This window comes from Nothobranchius furzeri, chromosome 2, assembly GCF_043380555.1.
Source record: "Nothobranchius furzeri strain GRZ-AD chromosome 2, NfurGRZ-RIMD1, whole genome shotgun sequence".
NCBI classification, from domain to species: Eukaryota; Metazoa; Chordata; class Actinopteri; order Cyprinodontiformes; family Nothobranchiidae; genus Nothobranchius; species Nothobranchius furzeri.
Genome location: NC_091742.1, coordinates 84346335 through 84373529, shown reverse-complemented (window position 1 = coordinate 84373529; position 27195 = coordinate 84346335). Strand labels below are relative to the sequence as shown.

Below are 27195 nucleotides of genomic sequence, written 5' to 3'. Positions count from 1 at the left end.
AGCAGATCAACGAGCTGATCTCAGCAATGATGCTTCCATCGAAACTGGCCATTGTAAAGTGCCCTGCGCACCGCAAGGGTAACTGTGATGTCATCAGAGGCAACAATGCAGCAGATGAGGCGGCAAAATCTGCCTCCAGGTGTGAAGAAGCCATTTTGACACCTGTAATATCATTAGAACCTGTAATAACACCAGAAGACATCATTTTGATTCAGGAAAAGGCAGAGAAAAGCGAGCAGCAGTGTTGGAGAAGAAGAGGTGCAACAATGGACTCAAGCGGCTTGTGGAGGTCTCATGAGGGCTTGATCGTTGCACCTGTCTCCTTGCTGACGATGCTAATCTCGGAAAGCCACGGTCCTGATCATTGTGGTCGTGCAGAGGTGCTGAAAAGACTTAACAAACAAGGTTACTGGTCACCATACCTAAAAGCCATGGTTGAGGAAGTAATAGATCAGTGTGACATTTGTGCTGAGAACAATGTAAAAAAGGGCATCACAGTCCCAGCGGGACACATTCCAGTGCCCGAAGGTCCTTTCAAACATTTGGTCATTGACTATGTTGACATGATTAAGTCTGTGCATGGGAAACGGTACATGCTGGTGATCATTGACAGATTCAGTCGGTGGATCGAAGCTGTTCCCTCTAAAGATCTAGGTTCAGAAACAGTGGTAAAGTTTCTAGTCAGAGAAGTGATTCCTCGCTTTGGTATCCCGTCGGAAATAAGCTCGGACAATGGTCCTGCTTTTGTTGAAAAAGTCCTTAAAGGTGTGTTGCAACAACTAAGGATAAAGCAACGATTAGGATCAGTTTATCACCCCCAGAGCCAAGGGATGGTCGAGCGAGCGAATCTGACGTTGAAGTCTAAAATCTGCAAAATCTGTGCTTGTACTAACCTTAACTGGGTTGATGCATTGCCGCTTGCCTTAATGAGCTATCGCATGCAAACTAACAGAAGCACGCATCTTTCACCTCATGAGGTCCTAACAGGCAGGCCAATGCCAGCTCCTCAGCTTAGAGGACCCCACAAGGGGCCTTCGCTGGAACAGCTAGAGCTTGAATTCAAAAGCTATATCAAGCAACTAACCAGCATCCATAAAGCCATCTATTTGCAGGAAAAGAGAAAGGAGCTCGTCTCTAGCGCAGGCGCAGACGGGCCGGTAGTTCCTGGAGACCAGGTGTACATCAAAGTTTTCAGGAGGAAGTGGCACGAACCGCGACGAGAGGGTCCCTACAAAGTGGTTCGAGCAACGCCAACAGCAGTCCAGGTCGAAGGAGGATCGACGTGGCATCATCTGACGCACTGCACGAAAGTCAAAGACAAAACTCAGGGCAGTATTGTGCCTAACGTAACAAACCGGCATGATGGCCGGAGGAAAGAAGGGCGTGCTAAGCCTGATGACAGTTCTGTTTTGGATAACACTAGGGGGTCTGATGATGGTGCTGGAGGAGGTGAAGATGGAGACGATGGCCGAGGAGCAACTCGTCGACCCATCACAAGAGCATACGCCAGACGACTTGGTCAACGACGAGGCAGCATACCATGATCAAGTTAAGTACAATTCAGCAGGCCGGATGCAACATAGGTCGGCATCCCTGCCTGCATTCGACGTAGCAATTGTTAAAACTGGTGTTATAACCACAGTTCCAAGTAATGTTTTAACTACTAGCGCTACTGCTACTGTGATCCCTGATGTTTTGACTACCACAGCCCCTGTCGGAGAGGTGAGGGCCGACTGGAGCTCTTCCTCTCTTTTACAGCTAGTGACTCCACTGATTTCAAGATCTAAAACAACGCCGATTAGCAAGCTGAGAAGCGTAACCGCTAAGCCACCTGTCAGTACTACAACTCCCACAGGAGGTGTAGCTGTGAAATCTGGCTTTCCCACTGCAACCTCTGGTGGTAACCATGTTCGTAATCTCACTCAGAAAGGACAAAATGAACAAGAAGTGACCAATCGCAAAGCTGTACCTAAGCCACTATTTGGGCCGATTAGACCTAGGCCCGGGAGTAACACAGGACCTATCTCCCCTAGAGCGGGCAGACCATTGCCGATAGAGGATAGGCTTTGGGATGCCGCCATGCAAAATAGTTGGTATAAATGGGCTTTGTATACGACGAGAGAAATGACTCCTAATGACTGCATAGTGTGCGCTCAAGCACCCGGAATGTTACCTGAGGTTGTTCCGGAAAAGTATACTTCTAGTGAGTGTGCCATTACACAACAACGCACATGTAAGACTAGAAAGGTAATAGAGATAAATAAAAAGATTCCACCTCTTCTTAAGATGCCATTGTGTGGATTCCAATGCAGATTGCTCCATGGTACACGAGATAAGTACAAATATGTTGAAAAATATGCAGAATATAACATCCTAGAGGAATGTGCTGAATTTGCGATCCAAACAGACCAAAATGGTCCTCCAACGGACTACAAAATTGATTATAGTGCTGATTGTGAATGTTTTGCAAGCGGAGGTTTCGCTGACGATGGAGGAGTGGACGTAGGTAATACATCTGTCAACTGTAACGTCACTTGGGTATTATCCTGGTTCCCGCATGCAAATATGACGCCACTTCTCATTGATACCCCTGTTTGGTATGAAAACCCTGTAACTCTTAGTCAGGACTGTGATAACATATCGATGACGATCCCCACTCTGGATCTCATAGGTGAGCAAGACATTCCAGTGGCCGACAGCTACTGGATGTGTGGTGGTGATGTTCTAATGAATGTTTTGCCAAGTTTTTGGGTTGGGTTGTGTACGCTAGTACGTATGAAAGTTCCAGTGACTATCTTGCATGAAGGTGTGAGTGAATTACTTCAGTTGGAGATTACCAATAGACGTAGGACAAAGAGGTATGATGTGTTTGATCATAAAGTGCATTTAAACGCCATAGGACTGCCAACAGGAATTCCCATAGAATTTCAAGCAAGAGATGAGGTAATAGCAGGTTTAGAGTCAATTCTTCCTTGGATAACAATAAATAAGAATGTGAAATGGATCAACTATGTTTATTTTAATCAGCAAAGAATCTTAAATTACACAGTAAATAACCTTGGCCTCTTGGGTGAACAACTTCATGCCACAGTCAAAATGACTTTGCAGCATGACCAGGCTTTGGACTGGTTGCTGGCCGAGAAAGGTGGGCTCTGTAAGTTTCTGAACTCCAGTGGGCAAGAATGTTGCACCTACATTCCAAGTAATACGGCCCCTGATGGTGCATTTACTGAAGGCATGAGGAAATTGAAAGATTTAAAGATAGAGCTGAAGGAGAATGCAGGCAGGGAAAGCTGGTCCTTAGACTCCTTAGCCCTCAAATTGGGTCAGTGGGGAGCTATTTTGGTAAAAGCAGGAATTAGTGCAATAGTAGTACTAATTCTGATTTCTCTATTGGCATGTTGCATCCTACCTGTTGTGAGGAGACTGTGGGAGCGAACTCTGGCTGCCCAAATGAACCTTGCTGCGTCGTCTCAATATGTGCAAATGGAAATGGCCGCAATGGACTCAGCACGACACCCAATGTGCCTGAAGAATGGGACGGCTGATGGGACAACGGCGGAGTAATCTTTGCGTCTCATCATAGATGTTGCTGTTGTGGTTACATGCACTCGACTAAGGAATCGGCCTCAAAGTCCTCTTCCAGCGGCAAGACCCCTGCAGCAGTCATCAATAAAACTGAACTTGACTCTTCTGTTTTCTTCACTCCATTTCTTTTTCAGTTCTGCAGCTGGGACTCTGACTCCGTTCTCTATTTCAGTTGAGCAGTTGTGTTGTTACGTTGAGTATATTCATTACACCTCCTGTTGTGTTTAACTTTTATAGGTTTAGTCACAGCGACATCATCTAGTCGTTCATTAGTATCCACGTCAATCATTTATTTCACATGAGTTTGTATTTTTGATTGCATATTCACGTACAGTTACTGGTTGCAATATTGCTAAGGGTAATTAATGCTCGATCATGCTTATGATTTTGTTCTCTGTTGGAAGGTTTCATCAGTTTGTTTTCTCTTACGTGCGTTCTTTTGTTAATTCACTGTTACCTAATGTCTGCCATATACTTAGGCTAGGCTTGCATGCTCACTCTGTGCTTTATGTGACCGTCCTGTTTTGGGGCCAGGAGGTCAAGGGGGAATTTTTCCTGTTAAGAACAGCGGACAGGTTTTCGCCCCCTTACAGTTTGCGCATGCATTTTGATGTGACTGAGCTGGTTAAAGACGTCACATTCCATATTGTGTTTTGAAGCTTGATACTTACTTTGTGTACTCATCCAAGTGTTGGTTTGCAGTTACTTCGTCGTTACATATATGCCTATATAGTTTGGTTGAAGTTTGTAGTGTATTTGTCATTTTGCCATTCGACACCCATTTACTGGTTTATGTTAACGTTCACTTATGTGTTAAGTTATATGTTATGTAGCCAGCTTATTAATGGGGGTGGACACCCCCATGGGGGGGATCTGTAGGAGCTAAAAGCAGTGTTTTGTGTACTGCATGTTGACATGTTGCTTATCAATGCCAGCCGGTTATCAGGCAGCCCAGCTGCTGAGTACATGCTCCAAAAACATGTTGATCTGCCCAGCTTATGTAAGTTTCAACTACTTTTGACCATATTAGGATGTGGAAGTAGCACCCCATCATTTCTCAGAATCAAAAGGGAGGTGGGGGTTGAATAGTATAACTGATGCTGCGTGGTGTAGGGGAGTGGGCTTTTGCAGAAGGATCTCCAGCCGAGGTGTTTAGATCGAAGCTGGACGCTGTCCCCTGTGAAGTGTTGGTGATGTATGGATGAGTTGTGTAAATAAATGCCCCCCGCTGAGTTTGGACAAAACCTGTCTCTTTCTTGTTTTTGATAAGGAAAAGGAACCACAGTTTGATCTGGTATTAAAGCTTAAGTGACACCTGCTGGCAAAGTTCTAGATTAGAGCCAAACAAATTAATTCACCCCCAACAGAAAGCTAGAACCACCATCTCTGTTGGGCTGCGACTGTCGAAAAAAAGAAAAAAATAGTTCTGATTCTGGGTATTGAGGCTAAAGAGAACCTAAACTCCCCCTAGTGGCTGGCTGCAGTAACTAGTTGATGCCCCGCCCCTTTTGTGGCAACATCTGGGCTAATTTTCTGACTAAAAACTGAAAATACATCTCCGACCATCTTGGTTGTAGCCGAGTAAGAGGCTAGCTTACCTTGTTTCCATAAAAACCAGTGTTTGACCTCTTTGGGCTCCCGTAGAACTATAGAAAACCCCTGAAATAAGAACACCCTTTCTGACATTCGTTAATTTGATAAAGCAAAACTACATGAATCTGCATAAATCTGACATGTCTGGTAACTTGCTCCAGTAGGATAGCCTAAGTCTGACACCACGGTGTAATCTGCAGAAAGACGTTGAGCAGAAGTGGACCGTTTTATCATTTTCTTGTTAGATTTTAATTCTGAGAGAACCGTAATTCCCCTGAGAGCCAAAATCCGTCCTTACTCTACAGTTGATGTGAAAGAAACTCAAGCCTCCAAATCCCTTTATGACTACTTAAGTTTGTATAGTTTGATGGCTCAGATCCTTGGGGGCTGCAGTTCTGGATTCATCTCTCTTGTTTTTGCTCATTTAGAAGAGAGACTGAGAAGCTACTTCAGGTCAGGGGTAAGGCGCGGACGTTTCCAAGCCTCCATGAGAGGAGGGGTTGTGGGAGCTCTAGCGTCGGCGGTTAACAGCCAGCAGGGGCTGAAACCAGGGCATCGAATCAATCCAGCGCGCGATGGCTGGGGGCGCAAAGCTGCTACCATGATCCCTCTCATCCTGTTACACGGGCACAAAGCCTTGGTGGCAGCGAGCCACGTGGGCTCTTCATGTAGAGACGAGTCATCAGCTGGATGTCACACGGGACAAAACTTGGCTTTAAAGTTTAATATCTGCAGCAGCGTCAGGCCCACCCGCTGTGGCAAATTTAGCAAGAAACAAGAGTTGATGGGTGTTTTAAAAACGATGAGCACGCCCAGAGACCACAAATAAAACGTGTGCTTCTTGTCTCTATGCCACCAAAGCCATCGCCTTAATATCCTCACATTTCTCTGCAGAATCAGCTCCTTTTTCATGAGCTTCATTTATTTCTCGAACAAGAGCAGACTGCTGTCTACCGGCACACTGCTGCAGTTAACACACATACACGCACACACTTAAATGTTTGGCCCTCCATTGACTTCCATTCATTTTGGTGACTCCACTATGCCTATGCCTGACCTAAACTAACCTAAACTAAAAGTTAATTAACACTGTACCTCTAAAACCAGGTGTTAGGGTGCTTAGCATTGTGTGGACCAACAAAATGGCCCCACAGTGTGGAAATGTCCATACGTTACAGGTTTAAGTCAAAGTTTGCCCACTTAAACATACAAAGACAAGTACACACCCATTCAGACACCCACACACACACTAGAGCAGGGCAATTCAATCCCAGGCCTGGAGAGCTGGTATCCACTCCAGCACGTTTCAGTTTAAGCTCTGCTTCAGCACACCTGATTTCAATCAGCAGGTGATCAACGGGCTTCTTCTTCTTCCCGGGTGATTCAACCACTGAATCTAGTGTGTTGGAGCAGAGAAACCACTATAATGTGCTGGAGGAAACTATTACGTTAAAAACTTCCCATCAATAATCTAAATCCCTTTAGTTTGGTTACAGTAATGAAAATCGTCCAAAAGATCTAAAATTCATGCCAACTGCTGGAAAATATCTAATGTTATAAATTTAACAGCAATACGGACTTCCGTAGTTAACTCTGGGCTGTAGCAGCTGAGAGCCGACTCCTTTTACAAGATAAAAGCAAACAGGAAGAGATTTTTAGAAAACGTCAAAGGGACAAGCCACCATCCGTCCTGGATGAGTTAGCTGCTGTTTGGTTTAATCAGTCTCTGATAAATTGGGTCAAACAGACAAGAAACGATCACAAAAATCCTTGAAATACCTCTGGTTTCAGTTTTTAGAGGAGCAGAAATGAAAAATGACCAATTAATATGTCTGTTACAGTTTCCACGCTTCTGCGGGACGTCTGAAGTGTTTCCAAAGGACGCAATTTCATTTTTAATTCTAACCCTTTAATGGATGATGGTGCACACACGCACACACACACACACACACACAGCAAATAGAGCAGGAATGGAAATGGTCCCAGCTGGTTTCACAGCCAGAGATTAAACCTAAACCTATAACCGATGTCTCTGAGTGGACGTTTCCATCAGAGAGGACTATAGAGTCATTCCGGGAGCAGAGACCCGAGTCCATGGGAGCGATGACAACTGGTTCTTCCATCAGTCTGAGTACGTGGAGCATGGAGAGAACTTCCTCAGATGTTAATTAAATCATAATTAGATTAAAACTGGCATTCTTGTTAAGCCTCAACATGTCCTCTGTGCTGAACTAAAGCAAAGCTCTCATAAAGTTTGGACCCAAATGTTCAGGCTGCATTACGAGTTGATTCTGCCTCCTTGTGGACGATGCGGCTACTGCAGGAGTTAAGTGCCAATTATATATTTAACCAATTTCACATTTTAACAATAATATCCACCTTTAAAAAGTTGTGGCAATTGAGTTTGTCTGACTCAGAGACATCAATGCGTGAGTCAGGGAGCAGAACAGGTACCAGAATCAGCTCAGCTTTAATTATTCACCATTTGATGACAGCATTAGTCAGTTACAGTCCCCCCGCTCACCGTCTCAGCCTTCACTTTTCATTTTTCTTATGCGTAGGAATGCCAGCTCAGTCATTATGTCAGCCACCCATGTTCCCCAGCTGGATCATTAAAGGTAAGAAGCCCCACCTAGCCTCTGTGTGAAAAAGCTCCAGTGGTCTCTAAACCAACCCTGAACAAAAGATCCAGCAAAACTTCTCTGTAGTCGTTTTATCTTTAAATTCATCTGAAAAACACTAAGAATTTCATGCCTCTTAAAAATCAGTGACTCAATTCCTTCATCTGTTATTTTGGACAATAAAACTCTACATCAGCAGCTAAACGTGTCGTTTAAATCGTCCCAACACAGCCTACAGCAGGATACCGGACTTTACTCCAGACCTAGATTCATGTTATCGGTTTCTGATCAGGAGGCGAGGCGCTCTGCCACCTCTGTTTATGAATTCACATCATGGCAGGAGATTAGCTCAGCAACCGTCAGTTCAGATAATGTGTGTGTGTGTGTGTGTGTGTGTGTGTGTGTGTGTGTGTGTGTGTGTGTGTGTGTGTGTGTGTGTGTGTGTGTGTGTGTGTGTGTGTGTGTGTGTGTGTGTGTGTGTGTGTGTGTGTGAAATAGTGTCACCTGGAGAGGGCGAGCTGTTGCTTTGATGTTAGCACTGTGATTCCTACCCAACTAAATGACAGTTATCACCATAGAGAGCATGAGAAACGATCAGGTGGAACCAGAAGCTGCTATGGTTCTGTTACTGAGCCTGTTGGGTTTGCAGAGACACGCGTGTAAAAGTAATTCAACCAGAAATGACGTATGTGGACTTATGGCACCTTGTGATTTTTATCTTGAGAGGCCCTATAGAAATGATATTTTCTTCTTTCTTCTTCTATGGGATCTGTAGTGATGACTCGGCATCTATGGACTGAATCACTTTGGTGTTTCACAGAAACATCGGACTGAATGTCTCTCCATCATGATCATCATTTCCTGACTATAGTCTGCAGGGTGAAAACCCACTGCACCCAGAGTAAAGATTGTTCAGCAATGAGACCAAAGAATAAGTTACACAGTGGGTTTAACTGGGGCTCTTATTGTGAAGGGACCAAAGGAAGTTGTCTCAGTTCTTATAACGGATAACAAGGGCACATTTAAGTACCCTTTAATTTTGGATGGCTGTGACGTAGGGGTGGGCAATAAAAACGATATAAGGTAGAAACAATATAAAATTGGGTAATGATAAGAGTTTTTGGCTATATCGCAATACCGCGATAAGACATGACGTCACTGAGATGCGCACCCTGCTGACATTGGGGCAACAGAATGGCAGTGACTGCAAGCATGGAGTGGGCGGAGGAGGAGGCCTATATGCCTTAAGTGGCATATATGAGGATGAGGATATTTAAAAGCATGTCATTTTGACATAAACAAAGGAAAAAAATATATTGCAATACATATCGTTACCACACATGCTTCAGATTATATCGCAATATAGATAAGAGGCCATATCGCCCAGCCCTACTGTGACGTAAACAGCCTTAGGTTACAGTTCTTTGACTAGGACACACCCCTATTTGTCTCCGCCTCTATCCCCCACTAAACACAGCAATAACATTAACACACCAATGCTAACTTGACTAAATGTTACCATTGTGACCACTGAAACCTCTGAAAGTTTACTTCCTGCTTCTTTTTGAAGAAACACATTCAGTAACGGATGGAGATGGGAAGATAAAGACGTGAATGCGGCGATAAGAGACAGAAAGCATCTATAGATACATGTTGTCTTCACCCACCACCTCAACACCTTCTGCTTACGGGACAAATCCACTAATGTAGTTCTCAGAGACATTTAACCACCGACGGGAGGCGACGCTCGGCTCTTTTTACGTTTAACAGTTGATATGCGATGTACTGCAGAGGTCATGACCTCATCAGCATCTTTTTGTTAATTTAATATACTCAAACATGACAGCTTAGCATCCATAAATACCCCATGCTGTGTCAGTGGGCAGCCTCAGTCATGATAGACAAGCCACTGCTCATTTATGCTGCGTGCGTGTGTGTGTGTGTGTGTGTGTGTGTGTGTGTGTGTGTGTGTGTGTGTGTGTGTGTGTGTGTGTGTGTGTGTGTGTGTGAGCGAGAGATAGAAGAAACAGAGTGGCTAATCAAATGAAAACTTGATTCATCTAGTGTGCCTGCAGCGAGACAGTTTCTCACCCACCACGCTCAACAGAGACACGATCACGAGTGTGGAGTGTTATTCAGCTGGAGCGGCCACATGTCAGCCACCAGCCCAAGCGTGTGATCACAACAACGGCGCCACTCCAGGCGCTGGCGCACGGCCCTCTGATGAGACAGGAAGTTGCAGCAGATGGAATGACATCCAGCTACGACTCATTCGCACGCGGCCCCGTCAGTGTTGACACGGCGAAGCGAGTCAAGACGCTGCGTCGATTCAGCAGGTCTGGACAGAAAAACACTTTCTAAAGAGATGAAAGCTGAGGTGCAACTTTAACACGCAGGATTTTACAGTTCCTAAAATAAAACACCCATCTAGTCACGGAGGTTTCAGGTGATTCCTATTACACTGTCTGACCAGGAAAAAGGAAAACACAATGTTTTTATTTTCAGTTTCTAATCCAGACAAATGAAAGAGTAAAAGGATGACCCTCTTTACTTGTAGGACCTTCTACGCAGAGATGTGTTGGGAAATAACTTGAGTCGATTCTCATAAAAATTCATAAAGATTGATCCAAAGATGACTTATTTGCACACAGCAAAATAAAAACTGTTACATGGAAGCTAATAATCAGTATTCTGTTTACATTTACACAGGCTAAGAATAAATGCATAAAATAGCTTTAGCGAATCTGTAAACAAGCTAGGTTTAGAATGCAAACATGGTGACAGAACACTCGCTCCTCCCCTCAGGTATCTTCCCTGGTTCCGCTTCCTTCAGAACAGGAAACCCACATTGCCAGAGTAACGAGATAGCGCTAAACACCAGTCGCCATTTTCTAGGTCCAAAAGTCTTTTGTCATCCATGCGCTAAACACCAGTCGCCATTTTCTAGGTCCAAAAGTCTTTTGTCATCCATGACTTCAGATGGTGTCTTTCTTTTTGGGACTCTGGTAGTTTGTCCTAAAGTTGAAGTGGTAGCAGCCGGCTGTTCCTCTAATCTCCACAACACATATCACTACACATGTTAGAAGGTTGTTATAGGTATTTTTTCTAATTTGCTATTGTAGCTTTAACTTGTTATTCTTAATGACACCCGAGGTTAGTGACCACTGGTGCAGGAACAGACTCCTCTGACTTGCTCTGGTGGCTAACCTGTTGGGCCCAACAGCATGTTTGTACCAACACTCTGGGAGTGGGATTGGTCCTTACAGCCACCTTTAACTAACACATTGAATGTCAATTGTACTAATATATTGCACGCCTACAGGCATGTAATAAAAGGTAACAACAGTTTTAAAATCCCTGACCCAGATCAATCAGATTGGACCGAATCGTTATAGTTGACTCTAAATCTTGAGAATCTAAATAATAACAATAATAATAATAATAATAATAATAATAATAATAATACACCCACCAGCACTACTACTACTGGAGCTGCAACACTTTCAAGAAACACAGAGCAGAACTTAGATTTAAATTAAAATATATGATTTTTGGGGCCAACAACATTTAAGAATGCGTCTAAAGAGACATTATGGGATGGCCTTCTGAATCCTCCAGTTTCTAATCATTAGAACTCACTTGGCTTAGCTTTTATTTGGAACCTTTTGTTTTTTTCATGTCTGCTTGTGACACTTGACAGCATGGTGGTGCAGCCGGTAGCACGGTTGCCCAGCAGCAACAAGGTTGCAGGTTCCAATACCAACCGCAACCTTTGGTTGGGCAATTGACCGATGCCTTCATTCAATTGTTTCTTTTATTAAGAGTGTTTTGTTGCCTATGTCTCGTTGACGTGACATGCTTATACTTTACATACCTCCAGGTCAAATAAGAGTTTTTGCAACACTCGTGTGTACATAAGCACATTTACATCTTTAGAAAGTTGGGATTCCATCAGGCGACGAGTGAAGGTCTACCTCCAGCTGTGTTGCGATGGTGACAGAAATATCGAACGGAGATAAAAGTGAAAAATGCTGAAAAGTTGAAGCAGGTTTACATCCTGATATAAATATCAGATCCCAGAGCAGACAGGAGAAGGCCTGGATCACCAAGACTAGAAAAGATGTTTTCACTGATAAGAGAACTCTGAACTAAAACTGGATTCACCAGCGGAGGGATCCGTCTATTCCTGTTCCCTGTTATAGAAGACTCACACACGGCTCTGAGAGCCTGGAGGACAACCGTGTTGTTTACATAAACATGAAATAATAAAACAGAGCACCATCACTGGGTGTGAGCTTTCTCTAGTCTGTGTGGAAAACCCAACAGAGCTCACGCCTTCTACAAGTGCTCAGAAGCTGCACATGTGAAGGAACACGCATGTCCCAGTCTCCCAGAACACAACGGCTCCACCCACACACAGATTCTAGAATGTAAAGTGAAACCTAACAAACTTTCTGCTCAAAGCGTGGAACTGCATCGGTCACAGGAGGGTGTGAGAAAGCATCACGTGGAAGCCTCAAAGATGATCCAACTGGAGACCTCTGAAGGAACTGACAAAGGAAGCAAAGGGAAAAAGAAACAAAACCAGAACAAGGAGACAGTGGGACGGGGACAAGCTGATGGATCAGAAAGGCCCAGGCCCAACACCAGCACTGTCACCGGCTCCAGGAAAGTCAACAAATCCAGAACAAAAGGACAGACAGGGACAGCAGCTGGGAGGAGACACAGAGCCACCTGTTGGACAAATAACAGTAAAGGATATGCATTTTGTCCCTCCTGAATTAATGTCCTCACGTCTCCAGAAACAGAAACACAGCGCTGTAGCTGAAGCATTAATCAGCAGAGATGCTGAGTCACTTCTCAAGGGTAGCAGCTAACGCTAACGCAACACCTTCATGACTCACTGCTGGTCTAATCTGCAGTAATGAGATTAATAAACATGTAGACTAGTTTAGAGAGGAAAACATCTAAAAACGACTGAACGAACACCTGACTCGTGTAAGTACGGCGCGGCCCTCATAGCAGGTACCTTACGGGAGAAGAGCCTGGCCTGTTATTCATGCCGTTATTCATACCATTCGATCCAACGCTGGAAAGGGGTGGATTTCCCATTTTGGGGGTAGGGGAGAGGTCCTTCCTCAAGTGGAGTTGTTTAGCCCCTACTGCACACTGGAAGCTAAGGCAGTGCAAAACGGCACCGTTACAAATAGAATTTAATATAGTCTATGGAGAGGAACAAACCAGCCGCGACGCAGCAATTTTCAGACACATCCCAAACAGGATTGGGTTAATTTCTCCTGCGAGCCGCTTCTGGGATTTGCAAGTTGCCACAGTTAACATAGGGCTAAACAGGAAATCACACACGGTTTCAGTGTAAAATCCCCTGTAATTTCCTAAGAAGTTTTGCAGCGATGAGATTTCATATAGGATTTTGGAACCGAAGTTCTCACGCACTGCATTGTGGTTTTGCTGCGCCATCTTTATTGCCCACAAACCAAAACAAACGAGAGAAGTGGTAGACAAGAAGGTAACTAATCATGCTTAAAATCTGCTCCAAAGATTAATGAGTATATCGAGACAAATTGTGTCTGGATGCCTAAAAAAGATACTTACAGAAGAAGAAGAAAATATCATTTCTATAGCGCCTCTCAAGATGAAAATCACGAGACGCTTCACAAAAACAAAAAATGTAAAAATATAAAAAAGAATTTAGAAAAAGGTTAAAAATATATTAAAATGAGCAAAAATAGACAATTGGGATTAAAAAATGTTAAGAAAGAGAGAGTGAACAGGAAAGAGGGAAATCAGTGGATCCTGAGGAAGGTGAAATAGGTGGGGAGAGCAGAACAAAGAGTGGTGAAGAAGGTCATACAAAAGCCACTTTGAACAAGTGAGTCTTCAGCTGCTTTTAAAAGGAGTCCACTGATCTCAGACTCAGGGGGAGAGAGGTCCAGAGTCTGGGGGCCACAGCAGCAAATGATCTGTCACCTTTGGTCTTTAGCCTGGTGCTGCACAACCAGTAGGCTTTGATCGCTGGACCTCAGGGACCTGCTGGGGGTGTAGGGACTAAGATCACCAATGTAAGATGGTGCTTGTCCATCCAATCCAATTTTATTTATAAAGCGCATTCACAAGGCATTACAACCAAACAAGGCGCTGTACACTAAAAATGTTGGTTAATTAAACCGGCGTTATACAAACATGTCGAACACAGAACCTCAATAATACGGAAGTCGATAATTGTGCAGTCCATTTATAAACAGTGCAGATGTCAGTGAGGTCCGTAATTATGTTGTATAAGCTAGGTTGAAGTAGTGAGTTTTCAGGCGTGATTTAAAAATGCTAGCTGTTGGAGCTTGCCTCACTAGCAGTGGTAATGCGTTCCACAGCTTCGGTGCACAGACAGAGAAAGCCCTTTCTCCACGGCTTTTTAAACGAGCATTCGGAACAGATAGGAGGAGCTTATCCATAGCGAAGTGTCCTTGTCCATGTAAGGCCCTATAGGCCAGAACCAGGATCTTGAAATGAACCCTGAAGTTGACTGGCAGCCAGTGAAGCTGGAGGAGAAGCGGGGTGATGTGGGTGTGTTTGGAGGACTTGGTCAGAAGACGAGCACAGGCATTCTGAACCACCTGTAGACGGTTCAGGGAGGTTCTGCTCAGACACGTGAAAAGAGAGTTACAGTAGTCTAAGCGTGAGGAGATGAAGGTGTGGAGAACAGTCTCAAGTTCATAGCAGGACAGAATGGTACTCAGCTTAGCAATGTTCCTGAGATGGAAGAAGGAATAGCGAACAAGAGAACTGACATGAGAATCCAGGGTGAGAGCTAGGTCAAAGGTCAAGCCAAGATTCCTGACCGAAGGTTTGGTGTGAGAAGCAAGCTGACCAAGAGAGTATCTGACTTTGGGAACCAGCTTGTCTGGGGCACAGATGAGGATCTCAGTCTTATCTTCATTCAGCTGTAGAAAGCTCCCAGCCATCCAGGTTTTGATAGAGTCTAAGCAGGTGTGTAACAGCTGCAGCTTAGACATCTCATGGGGCTTAAAGGAGATGTACAGTTGGATGTCATCTGCATAAAGATGGTAGGAGATTCCTTTGAAGGAGCTCAGGATGTGCTGAAGAGGAAGCAGATAGGAGGAAAAGCAGAGGCCCCAGCACAGAACCTTGTGGGACACCATGGGCAAGGGAGGTGGTGGAGGACCTGAACTTGGAGACGGCCACAGAAAAGGAACGCTCAGAAAGATAAGAGGACCACTCCAGAGCAGTTCCTGATAGGCCTACCCAGTCTGTCAGCCTCTCCATTGGCTGCACTCATGTTGCAGCTCTTTTGTTTAAAGTTGAAGCCACCGTGTGGATCCGTGGCACACGGACAGTTACAGATGAGCCAGCCTACTGGGTTTTGCCTGGCAATTTGTCCAAGATACACCCTCAAGTTGGCCATAAAATTGACTTCACCACTTCAACAGCCAACAAAAGGCAATAGATCAACAAATAGACACACAGTCGTTAGTGAAAGCTAAAAGAATCAGGCCTTCAAAACCTAACATCCCACCTGCTAATATGGAGGACTTGTTGCCACTATTAAAATTGCCGCTTGAGCACAGCAAGGTTGTTGGTTTATCTGGGACGGAAAAATATCACACACATTACACTGTACAGTCACCTACATTACTTCAGTCTTTGGCATCTTCGCACCAAAAAAGCAAACAGCCCGTCACCTTCCGGATCTACAGCTTTACTGCAAAAAGCACCCAACAGCTGCAGCAGTGACAGAAAAGCAGGCTGAAGCAAATGAAGAACAAAAACGACTTCAGAACAAGAGTCCAAACTGGTTCAAATGGTGTGCTGGGAGAATCACCGCTTCGGTCATTCATGCAGTATTTGCCACAAGTTTAACACCACCAGCCATCAGTGTTGTTAATCGAGTGTGCTACCCGGACAAATCTGTTTCTGTTACACAAACAAGATGGGGATTGGAGCATGAAAGATATACAAGAAAGGCCTACACTGAAGTCCTCTCCGCACATCACAAGAACGTTCAGGTTCAACCATGTGGTTTCATTGTGAACATCAGTTTCCCAGAACTCGGAGCTTCCCCTGATGGACTCAGTGTGTGAGAGTTGTGGAAAGGTTTGCCTGGAGATTAAGTGTCCTTTTAAATATAGAATGGAGCAGGCCTTGGATGCACAAGATAAAGACTTCTGCCTGGAGTCTGCTGGAAATGGCCTTTGATTAAAGATGCAAACACAAATATATGTGACCAACTCCAAACACAGTGACTTTGTTGTTTGGACTGAAAAAGGCATGGCTGTGGTGCGCTTCTTCCCGGATGTCAATTTCTGGGAACCACACCTGAAGAAAGCCAAAGAGTTCTTCCACAAAGTGTGTCTTACAGAACTAGTTGGGAAATATTTCTCCAACTACAGTTCTGGTCAGAATAAAGCTTAATTTAGCATTAGATGGGTTTAGAGTGATGCTTGACATTTATAGCTGTGAAATACATTGCTAAAATGTAAGTCACCCACTTGGCAGGCTCTGACCCAAACCACAATTCCAGTTCTTTCATTGTGCAGTTAAAAGATTTTGCATATTAGCACCAAGCTGTCTTTATATTACAATGCACAAAAAATGTGAATCATGTTGTCTTACTGTATATTATTGTTTATCAAGGATGAAGGGATAAGTTCTCGATTAGCATTCAGTGAATATATTCTTGAGTTGGATAATAAAAATAAAAGATGAAGAAATTCTTTAAATGTTTTGCTTTATCCTAATAATTTACAAAGCGCAAAAGCAGATTAGTTGATATATAGACATCTCATTAAGGTTTAATGCAAAACTTGCGTGAAATTGTGTGAATAAAAATCAGATCATTCAGTTAATAATTAAGAAAACATCCCTATATACACAGTGCAGCACAAACATTTAAGAGCAGGTTTCATTTTTCCCTGGTTTTACTACCACACTGGGACATATGTTCACCAAAATGCAACAAACATTTACCATCTTGTCCAGAAGGGTGATATCTTCACCCTCACATGGAATAAGAGATCGGACTGGCATTGTGGTATGCAACATTTTGTATTTGTTGCGCAACCTCCCAATGACTCGCTCAACGTGTATTCTCAGGTGGGCTATAGCTCTTGTGTCTTCAATGTCCTTGGCATCAAGTTGACAAAAGCCTCTCGTAAACGAAGGGATCTTAACATCTGCACATATAATTCCCACAGCATCTCTGATGTCAAAACCTCTGTCAGCCAACACTACATCCCTGGTAACAGTTTGTTCAGAAGTCCACAGTTTTCTGTGATATGTTTGTCTGATGCACGCCCGCCCCATCCCTTAGAAATGAACGATATTGAACCATGTGGGCTAATCCCTATAAGATATTTCATGGTGTGTGTACCCTTATAGTGAGAATGTATGTGCATGTGCTTTTAAATTGGACAGTCTTTCCATACAGATTTCAAAACAGTCAACAATGATGGCTACTCGGTTTCCAAAAATTTCAATAAATTTTTGCAGCGTGGTGGCTCTTAGGCAGTGCCTCTCAGGCCAGTGTACCAGGGGGCCCTAAGCAAGCATATAGAACATCGATTGTATCAGGGAAAGGCAGAAGACAGAGGCTGTGTTCGAGATGAGCCAGTTCTGCGCAGATTAGATCACCGGTGATCGGCGCGCAGTGCATGCCGGTTAGATTTGAGTCCGACTTGACGCCGACTTGCTCTGACGTCATGCCTACATAAGCAACGATAACCTCGTGAGATCAAGTCGGTCGCAGATTTTTGGAGCAAGGCGCTGCAGTTGCTCTCCACCGGCTGTAAAACCTAGGGCATGACGGGAAACGCCTGGCTCTCACCTGATCTAAGATCTGATTGGTTCATATTTTGATCCAAACATCTGGTGGTAGAACATGAAATGTTAGTTGGTCACATGTATTCTGTAAATCATGTTACGTCGATGATGACAACTATATAGGCCATAAAGAGAAATGAGTTTTGTGTTCTTTTGTCCCGTTTCCTATGAGCACACTAAACCTACAGCTGATAACCTTTACTTATTATTACAGTCATGTCTTCATATACAATATATGATATCCACAAGCACATGAGGATGTGTTTCAGCTGCTAACAGACACCAGAATTAAAGTTTAAAATTAAACAAGTATGAACGCTAACGTGATATCTTCACTCATCACCCGTGAGCTACACATGTAGGGAAATCTGACCGACTTAAACGCCGGCTTTCAGCCACTCCCCCTGCTGCTTCCGTCTGCTCTCGTCTGCTTTCCAGGCGAGGCGCTGCTCAACTCGAACAAGGCCAGAGTTTTGTGGGAAATGTTGAAAAGATGGCAGAGATGCTGGACAGGAAGATCACGTCTCAGACGCATGAGTGTGAGTAAAAGCATTTGGAAACACGACAGTTTCTTTGACTCCGGCAGGAAAGCTTTCACGTTGCTGAACAAGGGTATTAAAATATCAAAACAAGGTAGTCCAGTATAACACTTTACTTCTTCAGTGTCACCTTTTAAAAAGTATTCATTCAACTCCCTTTTTCCAACTCTGAACGGAGCCTTCTGTTCTCCGCCAATGACCGGTTTATTTCTGCTCTGTTCTGTTCACATTCCATCTTCTGGCATTTTTCTTCTGTTTCTCCCTCTGTCTGATGTCCGTCCTCCACATCATATGCTGTCCCAGCTTTCACTTTTTCAACATTCCCCTGGACCACTGCCTCCGTCATCAGGTGATCACGGTGTTGTTTGTCTGTCAGGTCCATCTCTGGCAGCTCCACATCTAAAACTTTGGAGGGGGTGTCTCCTTCACCATCTGCCGCTTCATACTGAACACCTGTCAGACACAATGAGTGTGAGCCAAAGGATCGTCACAAGTACAATTAAAATTACAACAGATGGGAGAGAGCGCGTCTGTGTGGAAAGTTATATAAAAGACGCATCAGGTGCTCTGCAGGATCAGGTAAAACATGAAATGTAGAGGAAGAAAAACTGATGATCAGAGGTGATCTGACCTTGCTTCATAAAAAATATAATCCTCAGAGTGCCTCAGGTAAATCTTATTTTTTCTTCCTCATCTTATACAATTAAAATAACATTTACATCAATTAGCAAAATTAAAGTTCTGTGATGTGACAACAAGAACATGGGTGGGTGTTGTTTACCTCCTCCTTTAATTTTCATCCGTTGCCGTCGTCGTGCGAGACGGTCTGACTTTGAAGCAGAGACTTCAGAATGACCCATGTGGAGCGTTGGAATCCAGTCAGGACTTGTTTCATCCATTTCATAGGCAGGTTTACCTGCAGTAATGCAAAGAAAGATTAATGTGTGTATGAAATATAATTTTTTTTTTAAATCAATTAATCTTCTGGTTATTTGTTCCAAATTTCTTTGACCTCACACCATTATTATTTGTGTCGTCTAGATTTTCTATTGTGCTTCAGAAAAGCAAATACTATTTGTTTACAATTCGTAGACCAAAGGCCTAAGACCGTGCCTGCAGAAGCTAACGGGATCTAAAAACAACAACTCAGAGCGCATGGAAAAATACCAAAGATAAAAGGAGGAATATGAGCGGTTATGTGGAACTTACCAGAATAAACATGTCTGGAACACAATAGAAGATATTTGGTGATGGTAGAGAACTGAAGATCGACTCGTCTCACAGCTGCAATCCAGGTTAGCCGTCTTCTTTTGGTTACATCGGACACATGTGCTCCCTTACGTTGCTTCCAGGCAGGGAAGGAGTAAAAAGATAGCCCATTTTCAAGCTCATTACCTTCCCGGTCGTGCGACTTAACATTACAGCCTACTACACAGCAAGTCCTACCCATTGCTGATGTTATAAGGGTGCTAAATGTTATAAGAGTGCAATCCTGGTGCTATCCGTTTGTTCCTCAGTCCTCGGTGACAAGATGGCGTTACCAGGGCGTGCCCCCATCATGCAATGTCACGCTCCAAAGCCCTATATGAAGCTTACGTGTCACCTAATGGCTTTTTTACCATCAGCATAATTCCAGAAGTACAGCTGTGTGTTTTCATGGTTTTACTCCTGGCGGTGGCGAGGAACATCATCATATATGACATCAAACAGCGATATCAAACGTGATTTCCTTTTTCTTGTTTTAATGGCGGATTTCATAAAACAGTAACCTTTGAAATCTCGAGAGATCGTGTAATCTTGCAAGAAGGTTTGCGGAAGTCGAGGGATTTTGTGATCTTGCGAGTCGAGCTAGGAGCTGGGCAGAGAAGCCGCTTCACTGCTGAAACACTCCCGCTGTGCACTTGAGTTGTGTGATTGTCGCGAGTAAACAGTTCCACTGCCGTTCCGCACCGCTTTTGCTTCCAGTGTGCAGTAGGCGTGAGGGTCTCAGGTTTCCTTCTCTGTGGTCTAGTAGTAGAGTGTCCACCCTGGAAGTGGGACACCGGGTTCAAATCCTGGTCGGGTCATACTAAAGACTTTAGTAATGGGACCCTCTCTGCTCGACATCCAGCTTCTGACACAACACAGCTCATACCAGCAGGGGTAAGCCCACCGATATTTGTTTGAACAACATTTCCTGCCTGAAACCCTTTTGGGTTAAATTAAATGTTTTCATTGAATGTTCCTGTTAGATCTGGAAAAGACAGCGACCCCACCCTGCAAATCATAGTGCTGCTTTTATGATTATTGCCATCTTGGGCTCCAACTAACTACTTCTTTAAATATTTTCTTTCATATGCTAGCAGTAAGCCGCTATGCTAGTGACTAATTTGCTCAGTCTCTAAGCCAGGGATGTCAAACTCAAATTCACAAGGGGCCGAAATGAAAATCTGAGACGAAGTTGCGGGCCAAACTTAATATTTTCGGAAAAAGTGATGGCAAATTTGCTAATTTTCTTTAACAACATATATGCAAATTTGAACCTTTTAATTTGGAAACAAACTTATTTTTGCATTAACACTGAATGTGGAATAACCAAATTACACACGAGCAAGTCATCAGTGGTAATTATTACTTGTGGTATATTCAGCATTTTAAAAATTATTCAGGATTTATGTTTTCTTGTTTAATCATTTTTCTTATTTTTATTCTTTTTTTCTCCTGTAATAAGTGTCATCGCTGCTGTGACGTCTAGCTTTCCCCACTGAGGAACATAAAGGGATTTTCTATTCTATTCATCTATCTGCAGCCTTTCCTCTTCCTGTTTTACTGTAGGTTAAATCTTTTCTCACGGGCCAACAACAAAATAAAAATATAATTTTATCTTAAATGAAAATGCAACATCTCACCTGTTAACTTTCATGTTTTGGAGCAGAAAAAGAGCAGAAAACCAACATATTTAAAGCTCAGTTTGCTCCACTGGTTTACTGTGATGCTCACCTGTTCCAGCCAGATACCTGCATCATGGGGTTGACCTGAGCTGAGAAGGAGACTCCTGTTGTTTTGTTCATCTTCATCATAATAATGACAACAGGTGCTCATATAGGTTTGTGCTGATGAACATGTCTGAGCAGCTTGACCACATTGTTGTGTCGGGGAGGAAAAATAAAAACTACAGCAGCCACAGAGCCATGCTGATTTGAGCGTGTCGCTGCTCGCTGGAGTTATATCAGCTCTGTCTGGAAGTTAGTTGAAAAACTTTCTCTGTCAGTCGTGAACACATTACTGAGCAGTTAAAATCTCCGTTTCTGGGCTTTACGTCAGCAAAAAGCTGAGTAAACTCGGCGCTGAGTAAGAGGAGTATTTAGTTTGTCTGAGACAGCGGAGCTGCAGACACTGGCAGCAGACGCTGGAAAAAACACAAAGGAGGGAGCGCTTCGGCTCTGCGCTAACGCCGCAAAGCATCGTGGGAGTTGTAGTCTTTGCGGTAAAATTGGCCAGCGGGTCAGTTTTGATATAATTTATCTCGCGGGCCACATAAAAATGCTCCGTGGGCCAGCCTTGTGTCTGATAAATGCTCTAAGCAGTCATTATCTGTATTCTCACAAGTCTGTTCAATCAGAAAACCTCTGGGTCAATGTTCTGCCCTAAAGTTTGCATTTGGCTTCCTGGGTTTTAAATATTTGGGGACGTTTCAGCGAGCCTTTTCACCGTGGCTGCAAACGGGCTGGTTCTCCATCCTACTTGTGCAAAATATGATATGAGCCACCTGTAGATAGAATTTAAATGATTTTGCATGAATTCTAACTATAATAAAAAAAAGTGCCTGTGGGACATTTGATACTTATCTAGCTGTCAACGGATTGATAGATAAATACTTTATTAGAATCAACGATCAGATTACATTACAACAGCTCCAAATCCAGTATAAAAATGAACCATGTCAAACACAAAGATATACATTTATATATACATTTTTATGCGTTTAATTTGCTGATTAATTTATGTATATCATTTCTCAAGACAGCTCGAAGGGAGTTAACTTGTAAGTATTTTACAGGAGGAAAAATATCGATATACGTTGTATATTAGAATTCAGCTGAAAGATACAACTTTTTGTCCATATCGCCTTACCTTACTTCAGCACATTAATCGCAATGTGCGGTCATCATCATGACAGGAAATGACATCATACCACCAAAACTCAAATTATTATTCTGATAACACAATGAGGAAAACAGAAGGCATTGGACGCTTTTACTGGGCTACCTCAGAGTTTCTCATAAAAACACACTGGGACACACTTTACTTTGTAACTGTGCATTGGTTTGTGCCATCAGAAACATTCAAACAGTTTTTGAAAGAAGAGAGGTTTAACTTCCAAGTCAGCCTAGCTTTATTATGATTAGAGGCCGACCAATATGTTTTTTTCAAAGGCCGATACCAATTTTTAAAGAACTTTGTTGCCGATGGTCGATATTTAAAGCCGATTATTAAGGCCGATTATATATATATATATATATATATATATATATATATATATATATATACATACACACACACACGTTTTAGCAGCACGTTGATTGTGAAAGACGACTGAACATTCAATGTGTGCAATACAATATAAATTAAATAAGTCAATAAATCTCTTAATATCTACTGAACTTCAAATATAAAACAAACTTAAAACATTTTTTTAAACGGTGTGTTGGGTCCGTCGGGTCTTCAGTTTAGTAGTGGCGGCAGTTGGCCACACAGGTGCCTAATTATTATTATTTTTTGTTTGTAATTATTATTATTATTATTTATTTTTTAATCGGCTTTTAAAAATAATTTCGGCCGATATAGAAAATATTTACTACATCAGCCAGCCCCTAATTACAATTACTGTTCACTGTTTCAGGGAGCCAGCCTCTCTTGTCACCCGTCACACACATCTAACAGACAACCACAGCCATAAATAATATCGGTCACAGCAGAGCTACAAAATAAAATGAAATACCAAATATATAGCCCAATATAGGCTGATGGGTCAGAGATGATCTGATATAGTTAAGATAATCAACAAAACACAGAAAAAGTAAACAGATATTTACAATCATGCCCTGAAAGCCAAGTCTGGGCCAAGTGGAGGAGTCAAAAAATCTGGTCTAATTATTCACCCTAACCCAGAGCATGTACCTCAGTGATGTCCAAATGTAATGACTGCTTTTACCTAGCATGTTGAAGATGAAATCCTTGGCAGTATGGACTTCTAAGGCGGTCTGGTCCCCAAATTCCCCCTGTTCCAACAGAACCAGCTCCGACACCTGTGCCGACAGCTGCTCCAAGGTGGCCCCGGAGCGGAAGTCCACCTCGGACAGCTTCTTGGTGGGAGCTGGGGAGCGTGGCGTCACCGCGTTCATTAGGGAATCCATCTATAATGCACTGGAGAGTAGAAGAAAAAAAAGGGACGTCAGCCATGGTAAAAAGGACCCTAAAAACCTCTATGTATTCAAATAAACCTTCAATCCATTTGATCACTAAGGCCTTCATCCAAAACATAAAGGGTTAAAAATAAATTAGCCTGAAGAATCAGCATCTCCTAGAGGCTGTTATCAGCAATAATCATAAGTATTATCTTGTTTGATCACATCAGTCATTAAAAGAGCTGCGGTGAAACTCTGACCCACATTTCTTTAGTCGACTGAGGTTAGCAGCTATTAGTTTCTGGTCAGGTTCTGCCACACCATTTAACTCAAGCTGCTGAGGTCAAGAATACAGCAGAGATGGTTGTTTTCACAGGTGGGATCTCAATTACTTACGTTTGCAGCATTTTGAATGGATTAGGGTTTGTTATGTTGCGACTTTTGTATTTTACTGAACCCTTTGGGCCACCATACATACACACCAAACAAATAAACACCGGTAATATTTTCTGAAATTTAAAATATAAGAGTGTGTTTGTTCATTAGGTAATTTGACGCCTTTTCGGCAGAATGAAACAAAGACTACGCAGGAAACTCAAAACTAGTTGGCCGTTTAGCAGCCGTTACCATGGAGACACGTATCCTGCCTCGCAGCTGTGTGAGCACGTGAGTGCACGGGTTGGGGGTTAAACGGATTAAATGTGCAGGGAGAGTTTCACCACAAAAAGCAGAACAAAAACACATTTAGTGTTGGTTAAACTTAACTTGGCGGGTAACAAGTAAGAACTGTGGAGCAGAAGTAATGAGCTAAAAAGTTGTAAACAAAGTTCAGACGGGTGGAACAACAACATGGCCTCTGGCCCCACCAACTGGGTCAATTAGCGAGCTCAGCGGTTCCAGCTATGAAGCTAACAGCCCAACAAATTAGCCTACCTGCTGTCGAAGACACAAGTTACACCTTAAAAGATAAGGCATTAACTTTAGCCAGCATGGCTGCATGTTAGTCTTTACTCCTTGTTGACTAGTCGTACTGGAGCCTCACCCAGCCAGCTAATCGCTTTGATTAGCCAACTAGCTTTTATCAAATTAGCGCTCTAGCTAACACCATATGAGGCTATTTGAGACAAGTGCAGCGCCCCACACCCACACAGAAAATTATCACACACGGATGCGTGCACATGCATTCATTTCCTTCGGTCACAGAATCATTAGCTCTCCGGCTAAAGCTGGACACGCGCACACACATACACACCCTTCACACGGCGAACACGGACACTTTCTTCGTTATCTCCCACTGCTTTCCTGCTCCAATCCACCGTCTTCAGCTGTCATTTCCAACAAGTCCGAGGCGGCACCACCTTCCTCCTTCTTCCCCCTGGCAACACCGACTCAGAAATCCTGGTCCTACTCTCGGGATCCAGGGATTAGCGGCACAGCAAGGTGCACACGCCCCCACCTTAAAACGAAACTCCCGTTTGTGAGGTCAGACTATATCTGATCAGAATCATATCTGACTCTTTTATGGAGAGGATAGATTAGATTCAGACAGAAGAGGGCTGGGCAGACTCACTGGAGAGATGGAAAAATGTTCCTACACACTCCACAAACAGGAAATAGATCATATGTGTCCATAACACCTGTGACGATGTACCAATAACGACTACACCTGCTCCTGTTATGACAACACTCAGAATTAATCAAGGAGCTCGTGGCAGCCTGAATGTCAGCCGAGGTCAGATGAGGACAGCTGTAATCCAATCTAACTTTCTACCATGAGGATTAGCGCTGTGCTTTGTCTGAGAAAAGTTTAAACACTTTTAATCTACCATGGTTTTTTTTTTCTTTTCAAAACCAAAATATATTTTAAAATATTCCAACCTGTACTAAGGTTTGTTTCAATCCAACACTGTAGGACATTTTAGATTAGCACGTCTAAAAAACTACATTATATGTTCAAAATCAACTAAATTAAACATAAATTAATAATAATAAGTAAAGAGGCACAAGCTTCTGTAAGAAACAATAAAAACTGGGTGGGGACACAGTTGGGACAAAGCTGGACAAGCAAGATTATTGACAATGCAATAGACCACCTGATGTGTAATATTACCAAGATATGGTGTAATTACTGCTAAATTTATTTTACATCGTTTTTTTCCCACATTTGTTTTATATTTATGTCATAATAGTTCTTTTTTTCACAGTTTTTCAAGTTAATTTTTTTTCTTCCTGGTTCAATGTGCCTCAGCTGAAAACTGAACTTTCCTAGAGTAAAAAGCTGGAAGCTTTTCTGTAGCTGCTCTGTTAGAGAATCACATTTGTAAGTAAATAACACTACAAGAATGCCCTTTACACAATTAGTGTAAAATGACAGCAGTATAATAACAGAAACTCAGTCACAGTTGCTTTAGCTTCAATATCAGCCTGGCCAGCCATGTGAATATATAATCTGGCCATGGTCCATTGATGGCACTCAGTTGTGGGGCGGGATCTAAGGTTGTCTTTCAAACTGTCTCCTCATGCTATTGGATAACAAACAATGTGATGCACTCACCACTACAGATGTCAGTCAATGGGTAATCCATCAAAGATGATGCAAATCCATCCATTTTCGGCCTCTTATCCGAGGTTGGGTCGCGGGGGCAGCAGCCTAAGAAGGGAGGCCCAGACTTCCCTCTCCCCAACCACTTGGGTCAGCACCTCCAGGGGAATCTTAAAGGGACATTATGGAAGTTTGACAGCCAAAACATATATAGAAATAATACATTTCTTCTTCATACATTCTCCTGCAATGCCCTGGTCCTGTAGAATGAGCCCTGGCATTTTTACTGTGATTGCCTGTTTTTCTGTAAAATCTCAGAAAAAGAGAGCTGCTCGGCTGCTTCATGCGCGTTCACGCTCAGAAATAGCTCGTAGCATTTGCTATCCGTAGCTTTAGCAGCAGAGAGAGAGAGGCAGTGCCAACTCAGAGACTTTGTCCCTGTTCCTAACGCCTAGTGATGAACCTAGCTACATTTCTGAGGACCCTTAGCTACTTTCTTCTACATAGTTCCTGCAAATTAGCAACAAAATAGCCATTTTCGCTCCGAACCATTCTTTGAATGTTGTTTCAGCTGTCAGCAAGGATATACATATTACAGGTACAAAACATGTCACTGGTGCTATAGCTCAACCAGTCAGACGGAGGACTCCCGTGTGGAAGACCCGGGTTTGATTCTGGATGTGGACATGATAAATTTAGAGTTTCTTTTTTTACATTAATGGTATATTTTTTTTACAGTACGATGCCCAAATTTTTATTTGAGACTCGCCGAACTGAATTCACAGATAAAAAAGATGTGGGTTCAACTTTCATTTTGGAACAATTTTTCAAGCAAGGGAAGGGAATGATCTGAGCATGCAGGAAGACTGACCCATCATAAACCTCTGCCGGCGGTGCTGAAGAGAAAGGTACAGAACCAAATTATTTAATTAATTAGATGCGCGTTCTCCTGTCCTCTGTCCTCCGGGCCACACACACACACACACACACACACACATGGAGCTGACTGTCTCAGCTGTTATTTTCATTAAGGAGTGTGCACGTACAGCATGCGCGCCTCGTACACGAGC

General features: G+C 43.0%; 2 protein-coding genes and 1 pseudogene across 4 annotated transcripts in view; all 3 read right to left on the bottom strand.

The window, feature by feature from the left end:
* The window catches only part of LOC107376923 (fibroblast growth factor 11), a 176487-nt gene extending 151307 nt beyond the window's left edge, over positions 1–25180 (bottom strand). Inside the window, exons 1-2 of one of the 3 annotated variants that reach the window (XM_054747388.2) lie at positions 24836–25180; positions 23391–23602 (exon numbers count right to left, since the gene is read on the bottom strand). In XM_054747388.2, coding sequence (XP_054603363.2) covers positions 23391–23592 — 202 coding nt within the window. In that variant the 5' untranslated portion in view covers positions 23593–23602; positions 24836–25180. The other 2 variants (XM_015946249.3, XM_015946250.3) reach the window with 2 other exon arrangements.
* Positions 16728–17875, bottom strand: LOC139066307 (uncharacterized; annotated as a pseudogene).
* LOC129165102 (uncharacterized) lies at positions 17373–23393 on the bottom strand. Its single transcript, XM_054747390.2, has 3 exons — positions 19406–23393; positions 18978–19112; positions 17373–18649 (listed from the first exon to the last, which is right to left on the bottom strand). The coding sequence occupies exons 1-3, from the start codon at positions 19644–19646 to the stop codon at positions 18345–18347; spliced, it is 681 nt and encodes a 226-aa protein (XP_054603365.2). The 5' UTR covers positions 19647–23393; the 3' UTR covers positions 17373–18344.
* Positions 25181–27195: the final 2015 nt, after the last annotated feature.